Source organism: Leptinotarsa decemlineata, unplaced genomic scaffold (genome assembly GCF_025532065.1).
Source record: "Leptinotarsa decemlineata unplaced genomic scaffold, Ldec_3_MD MMD2_P_RNA_scaffold_5, whole genome shotgun sequence".
NCBI classification, from domain to species: Eukaryota; Metazoa; Arthropoda; class Insecta; order Coleoptera; family Chrysomelidae; genus Leptinotarsa; species Leptinotarsa decemlineata.
Window position 1 is genome coordinate 13,267,158 of NW_027412532.1, and position 22,388 is coordinate 13,289,545.

The following is a 22,388-nucleotide window of genomic DNA, read 5'->3' on the forward strand; positions in this document are numbered from 1 at the left end:
TGAATATGGAACTTAGAAGAATTCACCATGCAAATTCATTATATCATCAAATTATTCCTATATATCTCTATAGAAAAATAACATTTAGAACGGATGTGCACAACTTGAATTTGTAATTCGGAGGTTTGTTATCTCCAGCGGCATTTAAAAAGGGAACATTCAGACGTTCCTTTACATATCAAATTTATAAGTTGCGCAACTTCGTTCCTAAATCCTTGCAAAATCCCAGTATAACAAGTTTCAGGTCAAATTATAAAAATTTTCATACTTGAAAAATAAAAGTAAAATTTATCATAACTTGCTCTTCTCTGTTCTCTTGCTACTTTACTATAGCTATTAATGTAATATATAGCTATGTAATGTATATATATATATATATATATATATATAATATATATATATATATATATATATATATATATATATATATATATACATATATATTTATATTTATATATATTCCGTTCCCCACAACGGATTCAATATCCCCCGGAGCGTAGGGCAACACCGGTGTGTCGTCAATACCGCTAGAGTATCGTAGATGGTAATATAGCACTCTTAGGGCCGCGTTATGTCGATGGATATAAACCGAGATCGCATATGCTGGACATGCTGATAGCAAGTGCATAGGGTCGGCGTCCAAGACGCGAGGCACCGCGTCTTGGATGCCGAGACGTTGCAGCAACTGAAAAATGCAATCATATTCGATTTTCTCACAGACTCAATTGTTACCGACGAAAAAAGCACACACTAAAGCCAATGAGTTATTCAATTATTTGGTGAGTCTGAAAAATTGCCAGTAGACGACTGGTCCTGTTCTCTTCCAAATGAACTCCATTTCGAAGAACATTTCAAATAATTTTAAATCATTATCATCCATTACAACTGTGTTGTTTTCAAATCAATACAAAGTATCCAAACTATCCAGTTCTGTGATGAATTATTAATAACAAAATTGTCATATTTCTAGTTTGATACTCAACTTGTTGACATTGAGTTGACATTACAATGATTCATTTGCATTCGGATGATACATGAGTTCCTCATTTTTAATCTATAATTTCTATGCCATTTTTTAAATAATAGAACAGAGATCCATAATGATAATCATAGAATTTTCACAATTAGTTGTAATTAAGAAAGCTTCATCAGTTACTGGTGATCCAATACCTGATGAAGCTACCGTGTATTGAACGAACTGAGTCTTTGAATGAAATTCATCGTAAAAATTCTGATTTTATTATTGTGGATAGTAGTATTAATTTCAATCGAGTACAGGGTGAGAGTATTCGTACTACAGCATGAAAAATAACAAAATATATTCACAATAATATTCACAATATGTTCACGATATTTACGCTAAGTCACAAAGATGAAAATTTGAAGATATTATTCATTTTTCTTGGAAATAGGATTATCGTGAATATGCAACTCTGACAATTCTACAGTTCCCAACGCATCTTCATCTATTGTGGTTATCTCATTGGAATCAAGGTACACGTGATCCAGAGAAATTCTGAACATTCCTTTCTTGATTTCCTTCAAACGGTTCTCAGTTAAACTGATCACTCTTTCGATGTCAGTATCATCGAAGGTGCCGATTTCAATACAATTGATTTCATTCTGGTCTAAACTCAAATAACGAATGCCAGCTCCATCAAACATCCCTTTCTTTATTTTGGCTAGCTTGTTGTGGCGTAATGAAAGGGTGGAAATTTCGAATTGCCTGAAGGTACCTGGCTCAATGTCACTAATATTGTTAGAGTCAACGTCCAGTGAGTCAAGTTTTGTAGACATACCTTCAAAAAAGGAGGGTTTTAAGTTCACCAGGCGATTATGAGACATGTAGAGATAACCCAGAGTGCTAATATTTGCAAAAGATCCACCTTCAATTGAGCTTATTTGATTCTGCGCAAGGTCAATCCCTGTTAGAGGTAGGTTATTGAAAACACCAATCGTAACTCTTGTCAAGTTATTTTCTGCAAGAGATATCCAAAACAATCTGGTCCCTCTGAACGAATCAGGTGGTAACAGTTCAATTCTATTCATTTTAATATAAAGTTGGCCCAAATTTGGTATATCTTGGAAAATATCACCAACTACTTTCAATTTGTTCGAACTTAGGTTGATATCACTCAAATCAGCAATTTTTCGGAAAGTATCTTTCTCAATTTCTTCTATTTCATTTCGGTATAAATTCAGAGTAGATATTGTAGATCCATGAAACATTGAATTTTCAATACGAGTTAATTTATTGCCAATCAAGTCGACACGTAAAGCGACCATACCTTCGAACGCACCATGTTCTATGTGCGAAATTTTGTTATAATCCAGAGAAAGAATTTCAAACTCAGTATTATTGAACACTCCTTTTCTGATAACTTCTATTTCATTGAAAGACAAAGCTACTGCCGGGATATTTTTGCCTTCCATAGCACACGGTGTTACTTTCTCCAATCCACCGTGTTCAATCCTCAACTTTCTCAACTCAGAAATTGCTGATATACTTCCGAAAAATGATGATCTCAAGCTTTTCAGGCGATTATGAGAAAATTGGAAATATGTCAGAGTACTTATGTTTGAGAAAGCTCCTTCGTCGATAAAGCTTATATTATTTCGCTCCAGGTTTATTAACATTATAGGTAAGTGATTGAAAAGACCTTTTGGAACTGTTTTCAAGTTATTTTTTTCCAAATATATGTAAACCAAGCTAGTTCCTCTGAACGAATCTAGTGGTAAACGTTCAATTTCATTTGTGTCAATATGAAGTTCTGTCAAAGTTGGTATATTCTGGAAAATACCACCAAATTCTTTCAACTTGTTTTCGCCAAGGTCGATACTATCCAAACCAGTGATTTTTTGAAAAGTATCAACTTCGATTTTGCCTATTTCATTATTATCCAATTTCAGAGTGGCTATTGTTGACTTATAAAACATTGAAGTTTCGATACGAGTCAATTTGTTACCACTCAAATCAACAATTTTAGCAACCATACCTTCGAACGCTCCAGGTTCTATGTGCGAAATTTTGTTATACATCAAAGAAAGCTTCTTGAACTCCATGTTGTTGAACAGATCTTTTTTTATTACTTTTATCTCATTGAAATCTAGCAATAGTATTGAGATATTTGTACCTTCCAAAGCACCAGGTTGTATTTCCTTCAGTTCACTGGATTTAATACTCAACTGTTCCAGCTTCAAATTAGTTAGAGCTTTATTGGATAGTATAGGTACCTTTTGCCATCCGACTTCAACTATTTTTGCAGGTTTCTTCGATAGTACCTCATCCAGATCATTTATTGATCCTATTTCAATGCTGAAATCCAATTCAGAGTATTCTTTGTAACCTTTCACGACTATATTGTCACATCTTGAGTTGGTGATTGTTACTAGTAGTATCACAACAGTATATTTAATAAATATCATTATACCGGATCGAATGGAACTGACCACAATATTATCACACTGGCAATTTATATAACATTGTTATCTCATATTTTTTAGATTAGTTGAACTTTCCGGTATTTTAGGTATTTCCAGCATGATATTATATTTCACACAATTTTCACAAACATTTCAATTTCTACATCACAAAAAAGTGTGAATTATATATATTTTAATATTACATACCAGTCAAGCATCATACAGAACCTATATTAACCAGATAGAACACAGTCCAAATACAATACTCAATCAAAACTATTTCGAATCTGAAGGAAAAATTCATAAACAAACAGATGGACTAGCGATGGGATCCGCACTATCTAGCATTATATCCGAAATATACTTGCAAACCATAAATGAGAAAATCTTAACAATAATAAAAACACATGATGAAAAAAGAGAATGGTTCAGATACGTTGACGATGGACTGTACATATCACAAAACAATGGAATAAAAATGGATCAAATAACAAAATAAATCAACTGTTTTTCAGCATTGAGGAAGAAAACAACTCAAAACTTAATCACCTGGATATAACTATCGGATATAATCACAACAAAACACAATTTCAAATGGCAATATACAGGAAACGTACACAAACAAGTTCCATCATACCTGCAAGTTCAAACCATCCACCATCACACAAAATGGCTGTCTATAACGCATTCATATATAGAATGTTAAGGATACCACTTAGCAATGAAGCCCGAAACAAAGAACGGAAAATCATATACCAAATAGCGAACGAGAACGGATACACCCAAAAGACAATAGTTAAATTAGAAAACAGAATCAAACAAAAAATGCAGAACAAGGATCAAGCCACCCCAACAGACAAAACAACACAACGATGGACAGCATTTACGTACGTAGAACACCAAACCAAAAAACTAACAAACGTCTTCAAACCATTGAACATCAACATCACATACAAGTCAAACACGAAAATAACACAAAAAATAAACAGCTATGAAAAATAAGGAGACAAAAACCAAAACGGGGTATACAGTGTACAATGCTCGGACTGCAACAAATTCTATATCGGCCAAACCAAGAAAAAACTGATCTGAAGGTACGACGAGCACAAAAAGGTATACCCAATAGTATATAAATCAAACCTCGCCACACACGCCATACAAAACAACATAATTTCCCCCCACCAGAGAACATGAAACTTATAAAACGAGTCAATAAGAGAAACTCAAATACAGACAAATTCACCTTAAGAACCTGGAGTACCTGCATTGAGGCTTTCGAACCGTATAAAGAACATACAACAGGATGACACGTTCTTCAGTTAGAGTAGAGCCTAGATGATGGTAGTACGACCAGCTATCGAAAGCGCTCGCATATAATTAAATAGAAGTAAACAAGCTTCAAATCCTTTTTTTGACTTACATTAATGTATATATATATATATATATATATTTATATATATATATATATATATATATATATATATATATATATATATATATATATATTTTATTTCCTTCTTCAGGACAACTGAAAAGATTTCGGAAAAAAGTAAGAATTATTTGTTTATTACGAGGAGATTTTTTCGGGGGATGGGGTTGGTTATCACCCTTACATTTTAGGTAGATAGAGTGGCACCTCTTTATGAAAGTTGCCTTTTGACGTGAATATTTTATGTTTCTGAGAAAAAAGTGAATCATACTAGAAACTTACCTACACAACGAATACAACCTGCTGATTTTCTTGAATGCTTCTGATACCGAAAAGTTTAAAAAACTATCTTATGGTTAATAAATCCCAATAATTGTTTTTAAAGCACACACAAAAAAAGTAACACCTGATAAGGGTAAGTCACATAGGAAGTTTAGAGTAAATGTTCAAAATGTGCGCCATTTTGCTCCATGCAACAATAAAGATTTCGTTCGAATTTTGCATTATTCAACATCTCAGGAGTTATAGCTCGGTATTCATCAATAATTCTACGACGTAATTCATCCAAATTGGCTGGCTGTGTAGCATAAATTTTAGACTTCAAATATCCCCACAAAAAGTAGTCCAGTGGTGTTAAATGTGGTGATCGTGCTGGTCATTCAGTTGGACCTCTTCTGCCAATCCATTGTCCTTCAAAATGATGATTCAAAAAGTTTCGAACCTGCTGGGCATAATGGGGTGGTGCACCGTCTTGTTTAAAATGGATAAATTCATCTTGACATCTTGGATCCTGTTCAATTATTTTAACTATACGAGGTTGTATTGTCTCTTCAAGAAGTTGTAAATAAGAATCACCGGTTAAATTTCCATCAATAAAAAATGGACCTATAATATGATTGCCTAATATTCCGGCCTAGACATTCAACTTTTGGGGATGTTGGGTATGTATTTCTGCATATTTTCTTGGGTTTTCATCCGACCAATAACGGCTTTCGTCCGAAAAACAGATGTTTTAAAGCAGCTCGGGATTTTGCATTAATCTCTCACTCATGCCCTCACAAAATTCTGTCTTCGGTCAAAATCATCCTCATGAGTTCATGAACAAGTTTTATTTTGTGGAATTTGTCGTTTTTAAGGATTCTCCATGCGCTCATATGGCTTATTCCGGCCATTGCCGATAAACCTCTGGTACTTAACCTGGGAATGGCGATGACTTGACTAATCACTCCAATCGCATTATCGTCATTCACTACCCTTCTCTGAACATTTCTTTTCTTATTTAAAACCGAACCTGTCTCCCTGAATTTTGTGACCAAATTCAGAACGTGATTTCTGCTTAGGTGTTTACCAGGGTTTTGCTCGATAAATAAAATTGATGTTCTATTAGCATTTTGGTCGTTGCCAAAAAAAAAAGCAATAACTGAAACCATTTCAGCAGTAGTGTAAGGCATTTTTAAACAAATAACAATACACGACCCGGTTAAACAAAACAATCGAACGATGTACTAATGAAAACTGAAAGAAGAGTAGTGGGTATTGATTTAAAAAAAGGGATTTTATTTAACTAAAAACTGATAAGAAGAACTGCTCAAAATTTTATTTATTTAGACATACAAGTTACCGAGTGGTCTGTCTAATGTATTATTAACATGGCAATTTTAGCTTTAAATCATCTCGAAAACTAATAGTTACAAAAATTTCTTTCAACAGAGTTGTGAAAGAATTCGAAAGACCTTTAAAACAAGGTGCCACTTGACCTACTTTCCCCATCTAAATAAGGGTCGTCGGACGCACCCCTCCGAGGGGTGCGTAGTACGAAAAATCTGATTAGTCTGAAAGGTGTCCCCCTTTAATTGGAAAACGACGTATCCGAGCTTTTTTGAAAATCTTACTTTTTATATTCAAAAACGGCTCTGTTAAGTTTTCGTTGTTACACACTCTATATATAGTGGATAATCTTAGTGACTGGAGAAATGTACAGTAAAATGGATTAACGGAGTCTCTCAGTCAAAAAATCAAAATACTCTGCCAAGCTTTGGCTTCTAATGGAAAGCTTCTTCATGGCCTATAATTTATCGAGTTGTGAGTTTTTTTGCCATTGAAAAACATAATAATAATGAAAATTGTATCAATCAATAACTCTTCCTTTAAAGTCAAAGATTATGAAATCATCATCATAGCACGTGACATAATTAACTCAATTTCGGTACCTCACTCTGCTTCAGATTACATGAATGGAACCTGCATAACAGAAGAGTTTTACTTGGCGACACCAATCTTTCCGAACTGAAAAAAATTCTCAACAATTCTCAACTCAAAAACTCTTTGGGAATTGATGATATCTCAATGAGAGTAATCTAGAATTTGCCAGATTCAGCCTTAGATGCTCTAATAGTGCTAATCAACCACTCATTCAAAACTGGGATAGTTCCCCCATTTATTAAAAATGCAGTTATTATTCCTATACATAAGGGCGGAAATATAAACGACCCTTCAAACTATAGACCAATATCACTCATAAACAGTTTAGCGAAGCGGAATTCTGCTGCAAAAACTCGAATTCTATGGAGTCAGAAATGGGAGTCTGAAATGGCTGAAAGCTTATTAAGAACAGCGCAAACAAATCGTTCGACATGGTACGAAGTCTGAAGTAGGACACATACCATATTGGGTCCCACAAGGCTCGGTTATTGGCCCATTACTTTTCTCACTGTATATTAATGACATCACTAAATTGAACAGCTCTGCAAAAATTACCATCTTTGCGGATGACACCACTGTACTGTGGCACAGTAAAACACCACAGCAATTGTTTGATAAAATGGAAAAGGATATGTGCAAATTAAAACAATGGTGTGACTCAAACTTTCTAGCTCTGAACTTAAATAAAAATAGCATAGTCACTTTCCGCTGCATTCTTCCTGATATACCAATGTCAAATGAACTAATGAGTAGGTAATAAATCACAAACAAAATTTCTTGGGTTCGAAATTGACAATAAATTGAAATTTTGATGTCACATAGAATCTTTGTGTGAAAAACTCGCATCATATATATATATATATATATATATATATATATATATATATATATATATATATATATATATATATAGCACGGGGATTGAAACGGGTGTGCAGTCGGAGACAGAGAAAAATGAGAACTCTTTTTTCTGTTCAAGCTTTCGAGACTTTATTGACTCTTCTTCAGGAACTCTAGATGATAAGATGAAAATTAACAATTGTCAAAAATTTGTTGACAATTGTTAATTTTCATCTTATCATCTAGAGTTCCTGAAGAAGAGTCAATAAAGTCTCGAAAGCTTGAACAGAAAAAAGAGTTCTCATTTTTCTCTGTCTCCGACTGCACACCCGTTTCAATCCCCGTGCTATTTCTTAACTTAGCCAGTCGTGCTAACCTTCAACCTCTATATATATATATATATATATATATATATATATATATATATATATAAAGTGGATCGAAGATGCTCGTGTAGAGAATTATTTAAGCATCATAAAATATTAATAAAATATTAACAGTAACATCACTTTATATACTTAAGGCGGTGAGCCTCATACACAAGAATAGACATACTTTACATAGATCCCTGAATCATCATGAATCGAGGCAAAGCTCTCTCTTCAGACTACCTATCCCCTCCAGCAATTTGATAAAGGATTCAATCATCTATAATGGGATTAAAATCTACAACCATCTTCCGACAGTTATAAAGGACAGTGCATGCATTAACCATTTCAGAAAATCGTTCAAAAATCTACTGCTTGAAATCTCACTATATACCCTTAATGAATATTTTTCCTCCACTAATCATCTTCAACTGTTTTGATTATTTTCTCGGATGCTTGTTTTCGAAATCAATATATCTTCGAACTTTGACTTTTGGGAATTACGAACATATTTGTATTTTTCCTAATTAATTTTATCTGATATATGTTCTTTGGCTAGTTTGAAAAACCTATGAGCAGCATTCAATAAACAGTAGGAACTAATTCACATGAACACTTGTTATGAATAAAAAATGAGAAAACTTTTGAAACATATCACACTGAATATTTTCCACCTCTTCACCACAACTCCATCATATGAAAATTGAAAGTTGATTATAAAAAAATATATCTAGTGGTACATACATAAGAAAGAGGGAAATCCAGTAATATCAAGTAAACAATAAACTTTTAATATTAATGATATAGTATTGAAAGTTATCTGATTGAACACGAAGCATTTTGCCTTTTGTGGAAAAATTATTGGATAAAGAACTGATAAGCAGTAAATAAATGAATAGTACCTGGACCTGACAGTTGTCAGACTATGAATAAAAAATATATATCCAACAAATCTCAGATGAAATCAGAGACAGCAAAAAGGAAATCAAATCGGAACATAAAAATGCTTCGTTCGGATGTAAATAAAAATAATGCGATCATTGTGTATTTGAAAAATAAATTTAATTTCATTATGAAATAATCCAAATTGTTAGTTGCAATATATAAGCAACATAAATTACATTGTGTCAACGTAAACAAATCTGGATTACGGGTTTTATCGCAATACCAAACCGTTGCTTCAACACCTCGATACGTGTTTCGATCACCAAGTGATCATTTTCAAGAGTTTAATCTTTTTCTTGAAGATGATCACTTGGAGATCGAAACACGCGTCGAAGTGTTAAAATAACGGTTTGATGTTGGGAAAATACTCCAGTAATATTCATCACTACACCATTACTACATGTATCTCTGTAAAAAGCAAGAACCAAAGAGACAGAGACGATTTCTCAGCTACTGTATTTGGCAACAGAATAACCGATCATGAAGCAACGATTGCTCATATACCATTACCAGAACTCAACAAAGTAGTGCGGAAAATTTAATCTATTAAATATTCAAATTACAGTAGACTGAAAACTAAAGTTTCTTCAATAAATTGATGAATGTAGCCGTTACTACGTGGTAGGAAATCATAATGGAAAGAGAAATGAAATTTTCTATGTTTTTTACCACTTTTATTTGTAAGTAGTAACTAACGTTACTGCAGTTTCGTCCTATACGGATATTTTCAAACTTACACAATGAAGTTTGTATAAAATTTCATTTCTCTTATCTTTAAAGTTTCTTTCTTTCATCGGTCGTATTATTTTAGTAGTAAAAATGTCTATATTTGTACGGAATACTGAGTGAAAATTTTATCATAATTCATTGAAGAATGTACCCAAACAAAAAAACTGAACGGTAATCAGCGGCATAGTAAAAACTGAATAACATCAGGATTAATCAAATTAGTTAAAAAAAGCATATTATGTAACGAACATAACAAAGACCCTACTAACATACAAAAAAAGAAAAATATGTAAATTATAGAAACACATTGAATAATTTTTGGAAAAGAAAGATTTTGGCTTTCTACTACTTCATCTTGATACAAAAAAAAAGATGAGAGAATCTTCCAAAGAAAGGAAGGAAGTAATCAAATTTGAAAATAAGTAACTCTATACATGAATGTGTAGATCAGGCAAAGAAGTAACTTTCAGACACAAACTGAAAGAAAGTCCTACTTTCATATAAACAGCTACTTTCATATAAACATTGAATTATACGAAAGAAAAAAATTCTTTCGAAACAAAAATACTTCTATATGAACACTGAATTATGCAGAAGATACTTTTCTCTACTCAGTTTGTATTTCAAACATTCGTTGTGGAATAAATATCAGATATCATTCACATGAATTCTACTTTAAATGAATGGTAACAAATTGCATTTACATAGAACACTGTCATACTCATTGGTATACACCGATGTTTCGCCTTAAGACACTTGCCCTAAGGCACTGGTATAAACAGGTTCCAGTCTTGCTAAAAACATACCTCAACCTAATGATACTGCCCCTAGTAACAACCGTCTACTTCACCCATTAAATTTATCACCGGTTGTTAACTTCATACAAACTTTAAAAAAATAAGAGAATACCTGTGCTGGATAGTATTAGAACAGATGTTAATCAAGGCCTCATAAGATATAATTTCTCCGTTGTTGGTCCATCTAGTTAACACTTCCTCCCAACGAGGTGTATTTCTGAAAAAAATTAAGCAAGCTGTAGTCATCCCTATTTACAAAATGGGAGATAAGGAAAAACTCACTCACTATCGGCCAATCTCTTCGATATTCACACTCTCAAAAATCATCAGAACAAGCCATTGAAGCTAGGTTACTGAATTTCACCAACAAATATAAAATATTATCGAATCGTCAATTCGGATTCTGAGAAGGTTTGTCTACGAATGATGCACTAGCTTCGTTAATAAAAGCTATAGCGGTGAATTGGCGCAGTGACCGGAAGTTCGATCCCAACCTCGATCAGGTATGTTTCTCGAGAGAGAATTTATCTAGTTGAAGTTGGGATGATTCTGCAACGTTACATGGCTGACGGACTTGCGAACAGCCATGATACTCCCGGTGGCTAGGGGAGTTATTAACATTGTCTACCCAGGACACGAGGCTAATGACCAATGTAGTCGATGCCGATGACACACAAAAGTCGTCTCTCTGTGTATTCCTGGATCTCGCCAAGGCTCTCGACACAGTGAGTCATTCACAATTGTTGAACACCTTGGAGGATAACGGTATGATGGGGTTTGCTTTGAATCTTTTTGAAAGTTGTTTGAACAGCAGAGTTGAAATAGTGAAAATTCATTCACGATACCTATAGTGGACTAATCACTTGAGAAGTGCTCAAAGACACGGTCTTGGGACCTATACTCTTTCCACTTTACATAAATTACCTTTCATCCCCAAACAACAAGGTTGATGTTATATGTTTCGCTGACGACACTGCTATCTTATTTACTGATGACAGCTGGTTAAATCTCGAAGTCTCAAAGTAATCTCAGAAAAGTATTCAATTGGTTCAAACATGAACAATTAACAGTTAAAACTTGAGAGTGCGAGAGATTGAACGTGTTTATGTGCTGCTCTGAAATGTATATTATTTCGAATCAAAATGGTGAATAACCGTACATTTCTAAGCAAACATTATTTTTGAATTCCAACTTGAGAAGCAAACAAAACTATTAATGGATGAGATGGTCAGTTTGAAAATGGAAGTGCACAATCTCAAACAGTCAAATATTGATATGGTTCGACGTTTATCGAACTATCAACTTAATACGAAAGAATATAAATCAAGAATTGATTACACACCAAGATATCACGTCCAGGCAAATTCCGTTGAACGGACAAAACCAACTTTAAGTGCCGCTACTCGTAGTTACATAGGGAAAGACCATAAAATATGGGACCAAAATTTTACAAAAATAGGTTTTGCTTCAGGAACAGTAACACATGAGGTTTTTAAATTTTGACAGGATAGTCCCGTCTTCCTGAAACTATCATGGCACCAGATTATATAACAGTCATACGGAACTTCAACCAAATTTCAACCTGTCTACATATCTAGCTATTCAAAATATATCACTTACAAATGACATTCAGATTCGATACAGTGATATCTATTATATATACTGTTGTGGTACTACTAGCAACCGTCATCAACTCAAGATGTGACAATATAGTCGTAGGAAGTTATAACGAATACTCTGTATTGAAGTTCACCATTGAACTGCGTTCAATACATGATCTAGATGGCGCACTGTCGAAGAAACCTGCGAAAATAGTTGGAATCACTAACCAAAAGGTACCTATACTTCCCAATAAAGGTCTAACTAATTTGAAGCTGGAACAGTTGAGTATTAAATCCAGTCAACTGAAGGAAATACAACCTGGTGCTCTGGAAGGTGCAAATATCTCAATACTTTTGCTCGATATCAATGAAATAGAAGTAATAAAAAAAGACGTGTTCAAGAACATGGAGTTCCAGACGCTTTCTTTGAAGTACAACAAAATTTCGAACATAGAACCTGGAGCGTTCGAAGGTATGGTTGCCAAAAGCGTTTATTTAAGTGGAAACAAATTGACTCGTATCGAAACTTCAATGTTCTCTAAGTCAACAATAGGCACTCTGAAATTGGATAATAACGAAATATACAAAATCGAAGTTGATACTTTCCAAAAAATTACTGATTTGGATAGTATCGACCTTGGCGAAAACAAATTGAAAGAATTTGGTAATATTTTCCAGAATATATCAACATTGAAAGAACTTCATATTGGCACAAATGGAATTGAACTGTTACCATCAGATTCGTTCAGGGGAACTAGTTTGATGGACATAGATTTGGAAAATAATGACTTGAAAACAGTCCCAAAAGGTGTTTTCAACCATTTACCCATGAAATCAATCAACTTGGAGAGGAATGATATAAGCTCTATTGAAGACGGAGCTTTCGCAAATATAAGTACTCTGAAATATTTCCAATTTTCGCATAACCGACTGAAGAACTTGAAATCATCGTTTTTTGAGAGTGTATCAAAAAGTTCTAAGCTGAAAGAGTTGGGGATCAAATACGGTGGATTGGGGAAAATAACATCTTGCGCTTTGGAAGACGCAAATCTTCCGGTAGTAGAATGGTCTTTCAATGAAATAGAAGTTATCAAAAAAGGAGTATTCAATGATACGGAGTTTCAAACGCTCTCTTTGCATTCCAACAAAATTTCGCACATAGAACACGATGCATTCGAAGGTACGTTTGCTATAAGTATATATTTGAATGACAATAAATTAACTTGTATAGAAAGTTCAATGTTTCATAAGTCAACAATAGCTAATCTTTATTTATACAGAAATGAAATAGACGAAATTGAGTCAGATACTTTTAAAAAAATCGCTGATTTGTATCTTCTCACCCTAGCTTCAAACAAATTGGAAGTAATTGGTGATAATTTCCAAGATTTACCAAATTTGACTGTTCTTGACCTTGAAATGAATAAAATTGAACTTTTATCACCTGATTCGTTCAGAGGAACCAGATTGACTTGGATATCTCTCGCAGAAAATAACTTGAAGAGGGTAACGATTGGTGTTTTCAATAATCTACCTCTATCATCGATTCATCTTGCTCAGAATGAGATAGACTCAATTGAAGGTGGAGCTTTTGCAAATATAAGCACTCTGACTCATATCATTATGTCTCATAATCGCCTGGTTAACTTGAAACCTTCGTTTTTTGAAGGTATATCTTCAACACTTGACTCACTGGATTTTGACTATAACAATATTAGTGACATCGAGCCAGGCACCTTCAGGCATCTCGAAATCTTCCGCCTTTCATTACATCACAACAAGCTAACCAAAATAAAGAAGGGAATGTTTGATGGGGCTAACATTGGTGATTTGAGTCTCGACCAGAATGAAATCAGTTGTATCGAAATCGGCGCCTTTGATAATACTGACATTGAAAATACGATCAGTTTAACTGAGAACCGTTTGAAGGAAATCAAGAAAGGTATGTTCAAAATTCCTCTGAGTCGCGTAGATCTTACTTTCAATGAGATAACCACAATAGATGAATTGGGTGCCGTAGATTTCGCAGAGCTAAATGTTTACGATAATCCAATTTCCAACAAAAACGGATAACATCTTCAAAACTTCATTTTTATGTTTGTGAATTATTTAAATAAAATACTTTGTTGAATTGTGTTGTATTATGAATTCCCCGACGCGTTACTTGAAAATTTGTACCACTATCAATAATAATAATTGTAGAATTTTCACGATAAATTTTATATAAAGATCCGTTTCGCTACACGGTTACTGGTTACTGGTTTACCAGTAACTGATGGAGATATAGTGTAGTGAAACGCTACAGATTATCGTGAAACTATCAAGGGACTTATATGGTGTGGTACCTATTCCTATCACCATCACTTGACAGGCATGCTTCTATGGACTGAAAATTCCTCATCAGAGTTCCAGAACAATCCAGAAAAATTGAGAGTATTCGAGAGCATTTCTCAACATTCCAGAACATCCCTGAATATTTAAAAAAGTACAAGAATGTAAGAGAGCAGACCTGGTGACATTTCAGATCATTATAGAACGACCTGTAGTTACATGGTATGGTAGTATTATAACCCATATCAAGTAGAAAGATATAATGTTCACCTGAATCTTATTGAAAAATAACTGGATATACAAACTACTCTCAGTTATTGGCCACAAATTTCTTGAATCCGTGGGTGAATGAGGTTTCAAATAATTTCCAAATATATATCACCTGTCAGATTTTACTCTAGGACCAACGATATACTTTTCCCAATATTTCTACTAGACATTAATTTTCTCAAGGGTTTGAATGTGGCCTTTTCAAAAAATGTGTGAGTTTTTCCTGACCAATATCATACATCTTGACGGGTAATATTTCCGTTTGGTGCATTCGTCAATGACGTAATTACTTTTTATTTGGTTTCGATTTGCAATCAAACTTTCAAACCAAACTATATTTTTCTGTCAGGATTATATTCATTCAATTCATGTTATTCAAATGATTCACAAAATCAATTTAAAAATTAATGAAATTTCATAAGGTACAACGAATTCAATCGTTAATATGCATAGTTTTTATTTCAATCCTGTTACACCAACTGAGGTCTTCAATGTCATTACTGAAATTGAGATAAAAAATTCCAGGACTGCCTTACTACAAAAATAATTAAATCTATAACTGAATTCATTTGTGAACCACTGGCATTTATAATCAATAAATCTGTTGTGGATGGAACTTTTCCAGATCCACTGAAAATTGGAAAAAAATTTCCCTTATACAAGAAAAATAACCCCCTTATAATCGATAATTATAGACCAATTACGCTGGCCAATATGTTGGCTATATATGCAGTTCATGAAATTATATGTGACATGGGATGATACGAACTCTGTCACTTTCAACGTAGACATTGGAGTTCCACAGGGCTCAGTTTTGGAACCACTGATTTTTCTGATTTATATCAATGATTCACCTCAACATCTAGGTACAAAATCAAAATCACTTTTTGCCGATGATACTGCAGTCTCAGAATGAGCTGATAGTCCTGCGGAACTACAGTCGAAACTGAACACAATAATTTCTAAATGGTGTCACACAAAAAACTTATAGTCAATGCCGACAAAACGGTGTTAGTTCAAATCAAAAATAAAAACCTAAAGAAAAATCTTTCATAAATTCTATGTTATATGTTGTCAATTCTGTCAAGATACGTTCAGTTTTCTCTAATGAATCGTCACTGTCTGATTTCTTTGGAAATACGTGCTTTCATTGTCAAGTTTCAGGTGATAACTACTACCAATCGAAACGTCGTATCATTTTTATCAATAACGGTTACAATCTTCATGTCGGTGAGCACACAGGTACAAGTTCCACCTTTTCGTTCCCGTCATACTTGAATCAAACATTTGAGGCTGGTTTCTTGTCCCTAGGTTCCCTTAGTCTACGTGGTTCTCCGAGTCAGATTTTTTCAAGTAGTCAAGTTTGTGTGCGCCACAAAAACCGTCGCATATTAGTATTTTTGAATCATTAGATCAATAATCAAAAAGTTGACGTTTCTCGGGTTGCTGATGTTGCCTTGGTAACTTTAAAGCCCTCGCTTTTTTTGGAAGTTGAGTTTTAATAAGCAGATGCATACTTCAAATAAGCTCAATAGAGTATCAATAAGAAAGAAGTTATAAGTTGAAATAGGTACAGTTAGTAATCTCCCGAGTAACTTTGGCGCAAAGTACAAGTGTTTTTCATTTCTGATTTACCGATGTTTCAATTTCTGTTGGGTACCAGCACTCAAGAAATATGAAAATTGGTATTTTCTGAGCATTAGACTTTTTTATTGCAGAGTTAATTGTTTGCACATCAGGTTGATCACCAATTATACAGGCCGTTTTTTTTAGCTGATACCACTATTGCTTTCTCGGAAACGGTAGGTGTAGAAATACATATGTTGTGATATGTCAACGAATTTTCAATTGTAATTACTACGAAAATGTATAGAAAAATATACAGGTCCGTGTTTAAAAAAATATATTGATGATGTAATTCAATGAACGAAACGTTGCATTGAAAAGTGAGTTCACCCAGATTATAAAGCACATGAAATAAAGCAAAAAGTTTTTGTTATTTTTGTTATTTTTTGATATTATTGAAAATGGAGGCGGTAGAGCAAAAATATAAAATCTGTCATCTTTAGTTTTTTGAAAATATCTCAGAAACCGTTGATGATTTCATAGATCAGCATAGATCATGAATAGCCAAATTTTTTCGATTTAACCGTCCTTGTAGGATCTACCGTTTCCGAGATAGCAATGGTGGTATCAGCTAGAAAATACGGCCTGTATTTAAAAACAGCTCGTTATCGAAATCGATATGACTTCGAACTTTGACTTGTAGGAATAACGAACATATCTGTTTGAACATCTGTTTGAATAAAAACTCTTCATTTATTTATTAGAACACATTTGAAACATGTCGCACTGAATAATTTCCATCACTTCAAGTAGGCATATTATCACGACATCATTAGATGTTGTTATTTCATTTCTTTGCATATGAAATATGAAAGGCTATCGACTGATATATCTGCAAGTTAATTGTCAACATTGTAACACTTGTACTTTTTTGCATCCCCAGTCAACAATCTACAGCACCGAGCTTTACGTGGTAAAGGTTTTCTACATTTGAACTCTGAATTGAAAAGTGATGTACTCCTGAAGAAAAATATAAATAGAAAGTAAATTTATACCTTCAAGAATGATTTTTTTTGCATTCAACATATTTACAATTGAAAATCAATGGATCAATTCATCAACTCAAGCTTCGAAGGGTGAATAAACGCCTTGGAGTGAGCCAATCCTGGAAGACTCTGCCAGAAGTCCATAAATCTTCTTGCCATCCAGGTGTTCAATCTTTGTTTGGCAAAGCCTAAAGCGATGCCAATGACAGGTTCTGGTCCGATGAAGCTGCTTGCAGCGCTCTCCTTTGCAAGGGAGTCAGCAGCCTCATTTCCTTCGAGGTCGGTATGGCCAGGAATCCAAACCAGGGACAATCTGTTAAGTCTTCCTATCGAGGAGAGTCGTTTTTGGCAATTTGCTGTCCTGGTAATGCGACTGAAAACACCTGCACCTGAACCGGAAGGTGTTTCTAATCCGCCTGTGAACCAACAACTAGCTGCTCTTAATATTTCCTTCTAACGGAGGATCCAGACTTTTCTACTCTGGAACAATACTTTATAAGGCAGTTCGTAGTTGACAGTTGGAGGCATAAAGTCAGAGGTCATTTTCAGAATGCTGTGACTTCTAGTGCCAAGCAACAGTATGTTGCAGTCTGCATTAAATTTATTTGTGCAATTGGCAATGTGCACAAGTCTATATGCAGTCCATCTAGCCTCTCTCTTCAGAAGAATGTGGAGAGGAGGTAGATCTACAAGGATCTCCAGGCAATTGCACCATAAGTGATCATCGGTCTGACAATTATCATATAAATCCAATGGATTTGTTTGGGACCTAATCCCCAAGTTTTACGAGAAATTCTTCGACATGTCCATAGGGACAATCTGGCTTTGAGTAAAATTTTTTTCAAGTGAGCGTTCCAGGTGGGTTTGTTATCAAGGAACAATGCCAAGATATTTCACCTCCGTTCCAAATGGAATGATCCACCATTGAGAAAAAGTGGCATTAGATCGTCCAATTTTCTCCTGGTGAAGGAGATTATCACAGTTTTGCTGGGGTTGACAGACATCTGCTCCCTCAGGCACCAATTGTGAACAATGTCCATCGTGCTTTGGAGGATATTACAAGCTACCCTTCCCGACGTGGACCTTGCCAAGATGACAAGGTCATCTGCATTATATGGCATAATAGAGCGGGTACTTCAGAGTGGTATCAGTTATCCAAGTCTTCTCATTATTTTGTTGGGCATAGCAATGAAATCGCAATGAAAATAATGTTCTTCAAACCTTCAATTCACCCTACTATGGAACTAATCCGTGATGTAGATATATTGAGTATTATAAAATTGTATGCATATAGCATCATCGCATATCTCTACAAAATCAGACAAACACTACCAATAGTTGATCGTAACTATGCCACAGGAATAAAATATAATGAATTAATTATAATGAACAAATCTAAAAAATCAATGGGCCAGAGATGTTTCACACTCATAATATGCAAAGTTTTCAATTTTCTACCAGACTTGTACAAAATATACATTTACTCCATCAATACTTGCCGTTTCCTCAAAAAAAAAAAGATTCAAATCTTTTCTATTCAGCATATATTTCGAAGGAATGAATGATCTTTTTTGATTTACTACAATTAAATTGTTGTTTACTTGGTGAAACATACCCAACAAATGTTTGAATGTGTGCTTATGTGTGTATACATGCATATGTATAAGACATTCTGATTTTCTCTTTCCCGTTTTGATTTTCTGTATTGATTTGTATTTAGACTCAGTTTCTGAACAATGCAAATGCACCTATGGGATCAATGAAGCCGCCCCGGAACGGCATGTTTCATAATTCAATGATTTGTATTATAAATTACCACTATATTGAACTATTTCACTAATAGGAGTATTTACGAAAAATACGACTTGATAATTATAAGGCCCCTATGTTTATCGTTTTTCTGATTTCATTGTATCTACCCGTTTCTCAATAAAAATAGCAAGTGGCCTACAGGTCCGTATTCAAAAAATGAATCTTGATGAAATCCAAAGAAAGAAACGTTTATTGCGAATTGGTTCCTATCAGATTTTAACGAATATGAAATCGTTTCTAAAGTTCCTCTCCCTTTTTATATATCATTCAAAATGGAGGCTGTAGGCCAAAATGATACTACTACATAGATTTATACATGCCAATATAATACAACAACATAAAATGTCTCATGAAAATTCTATAGTTATTATCATGGATAATGTAATTGATCTTCATCAAGTAACACAGTATTCATAATATAACATGAAGAATCACAAAATATATTTGAATATATCATTTGTTTTTGTTGGAAATAGGATTATCGTAAATATGTAGCTCTGACAGCTCTACAGTTCCCAACGCATCTTCATCAATTGTGGTTATCTCATTGGAATCGAGATATACGAGATCCAGAGGAATTCTGAACATCCCTTTATTGATTTCTTTCAAACTGTTCCCAGTTAAACTGATCATTCTTTTAATGTCAGTATTATCGAAGGAGCTGGGTTCGATGCGACTGATTTCATTTTGGTCGAGACTCAAAACGCCAATGTCGGCGCCATCAAACATCCCTTTCTTTATTTTGGTTAGTTTGTTGTGACGTAATGAAAGGTAGGAAATTTCGAGTTGCCTGAAGGTACCTGGCTCGATGTCACTAATATTGTTAAAGTCAACATCCAGTGAGTCAAGTCTTGTAGACATACCTTCAAAAAAGGAGGGTTTTAAGTTCACCAGGCGATTATGAGACATGTAGAGATAAGCCAGAGTGCTAATGTTTGCAAAAGTTCCACCTTCAATTGAGCTTATCTCATTTTGCGTAAGGTCAATGCCTGATAGAGGTAGGTTATTGAAAACACCAGTCGTAACTCTTGTCAAGTTATTTTTAGCTAGAGATATCCAAGTCAATCTGGTTCCTCTGAACGAATCGAGTGGCAACAGTTCAATCTCATTCATTTCAATATAAAGTTGGGTCAAATTTGGTATGTCTTGAAAAATATCACCAACTACTTTCAATTTGTTTGAACTTAGGTTGATATCATGTAAATCAGCGATTTTTTTGAAAGTGTCTTTCTCAATTTCGTTTATTTTATTCCCGTATAAATTAAGAGTTGCTATTGTTGACTTATGGAACATTGCATTTTCGATTAGAGTTAATTCATTGCCATTCAAATCGATACGTACAGCAACAATACCTTCGAACGCACCATGCTCTATATGCGAAATTTTGTTGGAATTCAAAGAAAGCGTTTGAAATTCCGTATTATTGAATAGTCCTTTTTTTATAACTTTCATTTTATTGAAAGACAAATCAACTGTCGGGATGTTTTCGCCTTCCAAATCACAAGATGTTATTTTTTCCAATCCACCGTGTTTAAAAATCAACTCTTTCAGCTCCGAACTTGCTGATATACTTTCGATAAATGATGATTTCAAGCTCTTTAGGTTATTATGAGATAATCGTAAATATGTCAAAGTACTTATGTTTGCGAAAGCTCCTTCTTCAATAGTGCTTATATCATTCTTCTCCAAGCGTATTGCTCTTATAGGCAAGTAGTTGAAAACACCTTTTGGAACTGTCTTCAAGTTATTATTTTGCAAATATATGTTCACCAAGCTAGTTCCTCTGAACGAATCTAGTGGTAACAGCTCAATTGCATTTGTGTCAATATGAAGTTCTGTCAAAGATGGTACATCCTGGAAAATATCACCAAATTTTTTCAATTTGTTTCCGCCAAGGTCGATACTATCCAAACCAGCGATTTTTTGGAAAGTATCAACTTCGATTTTGCTTATTCTATTATTATCCAATTTCAGAGTGGCTATTGTTGACTTATAAAACATTGAAGTTTCGATACGAGTTAATTTGTTACCACTCAAATGAACAGTTTTAGCAACCAAACCTTCGAACGCTCCAGGTTCTATGTGCGAAATTTTGTTATACATCAAAGAAAGCTCCTGAAACTCTATGTTGTTGAACACGTCTTTCTTGATTACTTCTATTTCATTGAAATCGAGCAATAGTATTGAGATATTTGTACCTTCCAAAGCACCAGGTTGTATTTCCTTCAGTTGACTGGATTTAATACTCAACTGTTCCAACTTCAAATTAGTTAGAGCTTTGTTGGGAGTACAGGTACCTTTTGGTCTATGATTCCAACTATTTTCGCAGGTTTCTTCGACAGTGCCCCATCTAGATCATGTATTGAACCCATTTCAATGGCGAACTCCAATTCAGAGTATTCATTGTAACTTCCTACGACTATATTATCACATCTTGAGTTGGTGACGGTTACTAGTAGTACCACAACAGTATATATAGTAGATATCATTATATCAAATCAATTTTAACTGACCTCCATACTATCAGACTGGCAATTTATATGACATCGTTATCTCATATTTTTCAGTTTGGTTGAACTCCCGGGATTTTGGGTATTTCCAACATATTATTATATAACTCATATCGTGAATTATGAAACAAAAAAAACTGAAGCAGTTTAAACTCGTTGTATATGCCCACATATTTATTTTTTGGCGGTAACAAAACAAATGTAATCTGAAAAAATATATATCGGTAAGCTCGTTTCAGATATTCCAATTTTCGCTAAGATGCATATACATATATACAGTGCGATCGTGAAGAAAAAAAATATCAAAGTTGGACAAAATTTTTGAAAAAACTAATAATTTTTAGTACTTTTTGATAAAAAAACCATTTGTAACATTTGGTATGAAAAATATTTCAATTCTCTACGCGATGACCGCCGTATTTTGGGAAATGATTGGATTTATACCCTGAAAATTGGCGAATATTTGGTTTTTATTGGGAATGAAAATTCTGGCGTTTTCCCAATACTTCTGGTTATACC

At 34.1% G+C, this 22,388-nt stretch overlaps 2 protein-coding genes across 3 annotated transcripts in view; one reads left to right on the plus strand and one right to left on the minus strand.

Annotated features, from left to right (window-relative positions):
- Positions 1–22,388, plus strand: part of LOC111513790 (GTPase-activating Rap/Ran-GAP domain-like protein 3) — a 574,796-nt gene that overhangs the window by 196,354 nt on the left and 356,054 nt on the right. The gene's annotated exons all lie outside the window — the stretch shown is intronic.
- LOC111502143 (uncharacterized) lies at positions 1,331–21,864 on the minus strand. The gene is made up of 2 exons (XM_074186762.1): positions 19,819–21,864; positions 1,331–3,465 (listed from the first exon to the last, which is right to left on the minus strand). Exons 1-2 carry the CDS (start codon positions 21,460–21,462, stop codon positions 1,390–1,392), a joined length of 3,720 nt encoding a protein of 1,239 aa, XP_074042863.1. The 5' UTR covers positions 21,463–21,864; the 3' UTR covers positions 1,331–1,389.

Excerpts from the sequence above, each read along its gene's own strand:
- LOC111502143 (XM_074186762.1), bottom strand. The coding sequence starts at position 21,462 with ATGTATAACAAAATTTCGCACATAGAACCTGGAGCGTTCGAAGGTTTG. Across the intron at positions 3,466-19,818 it reads ATCCTATTTCCAACAAAAAC|TGTGATAATATTGTGGTCAG; the intron begins AAATGATATATT and ends ATAAATTGCCAG.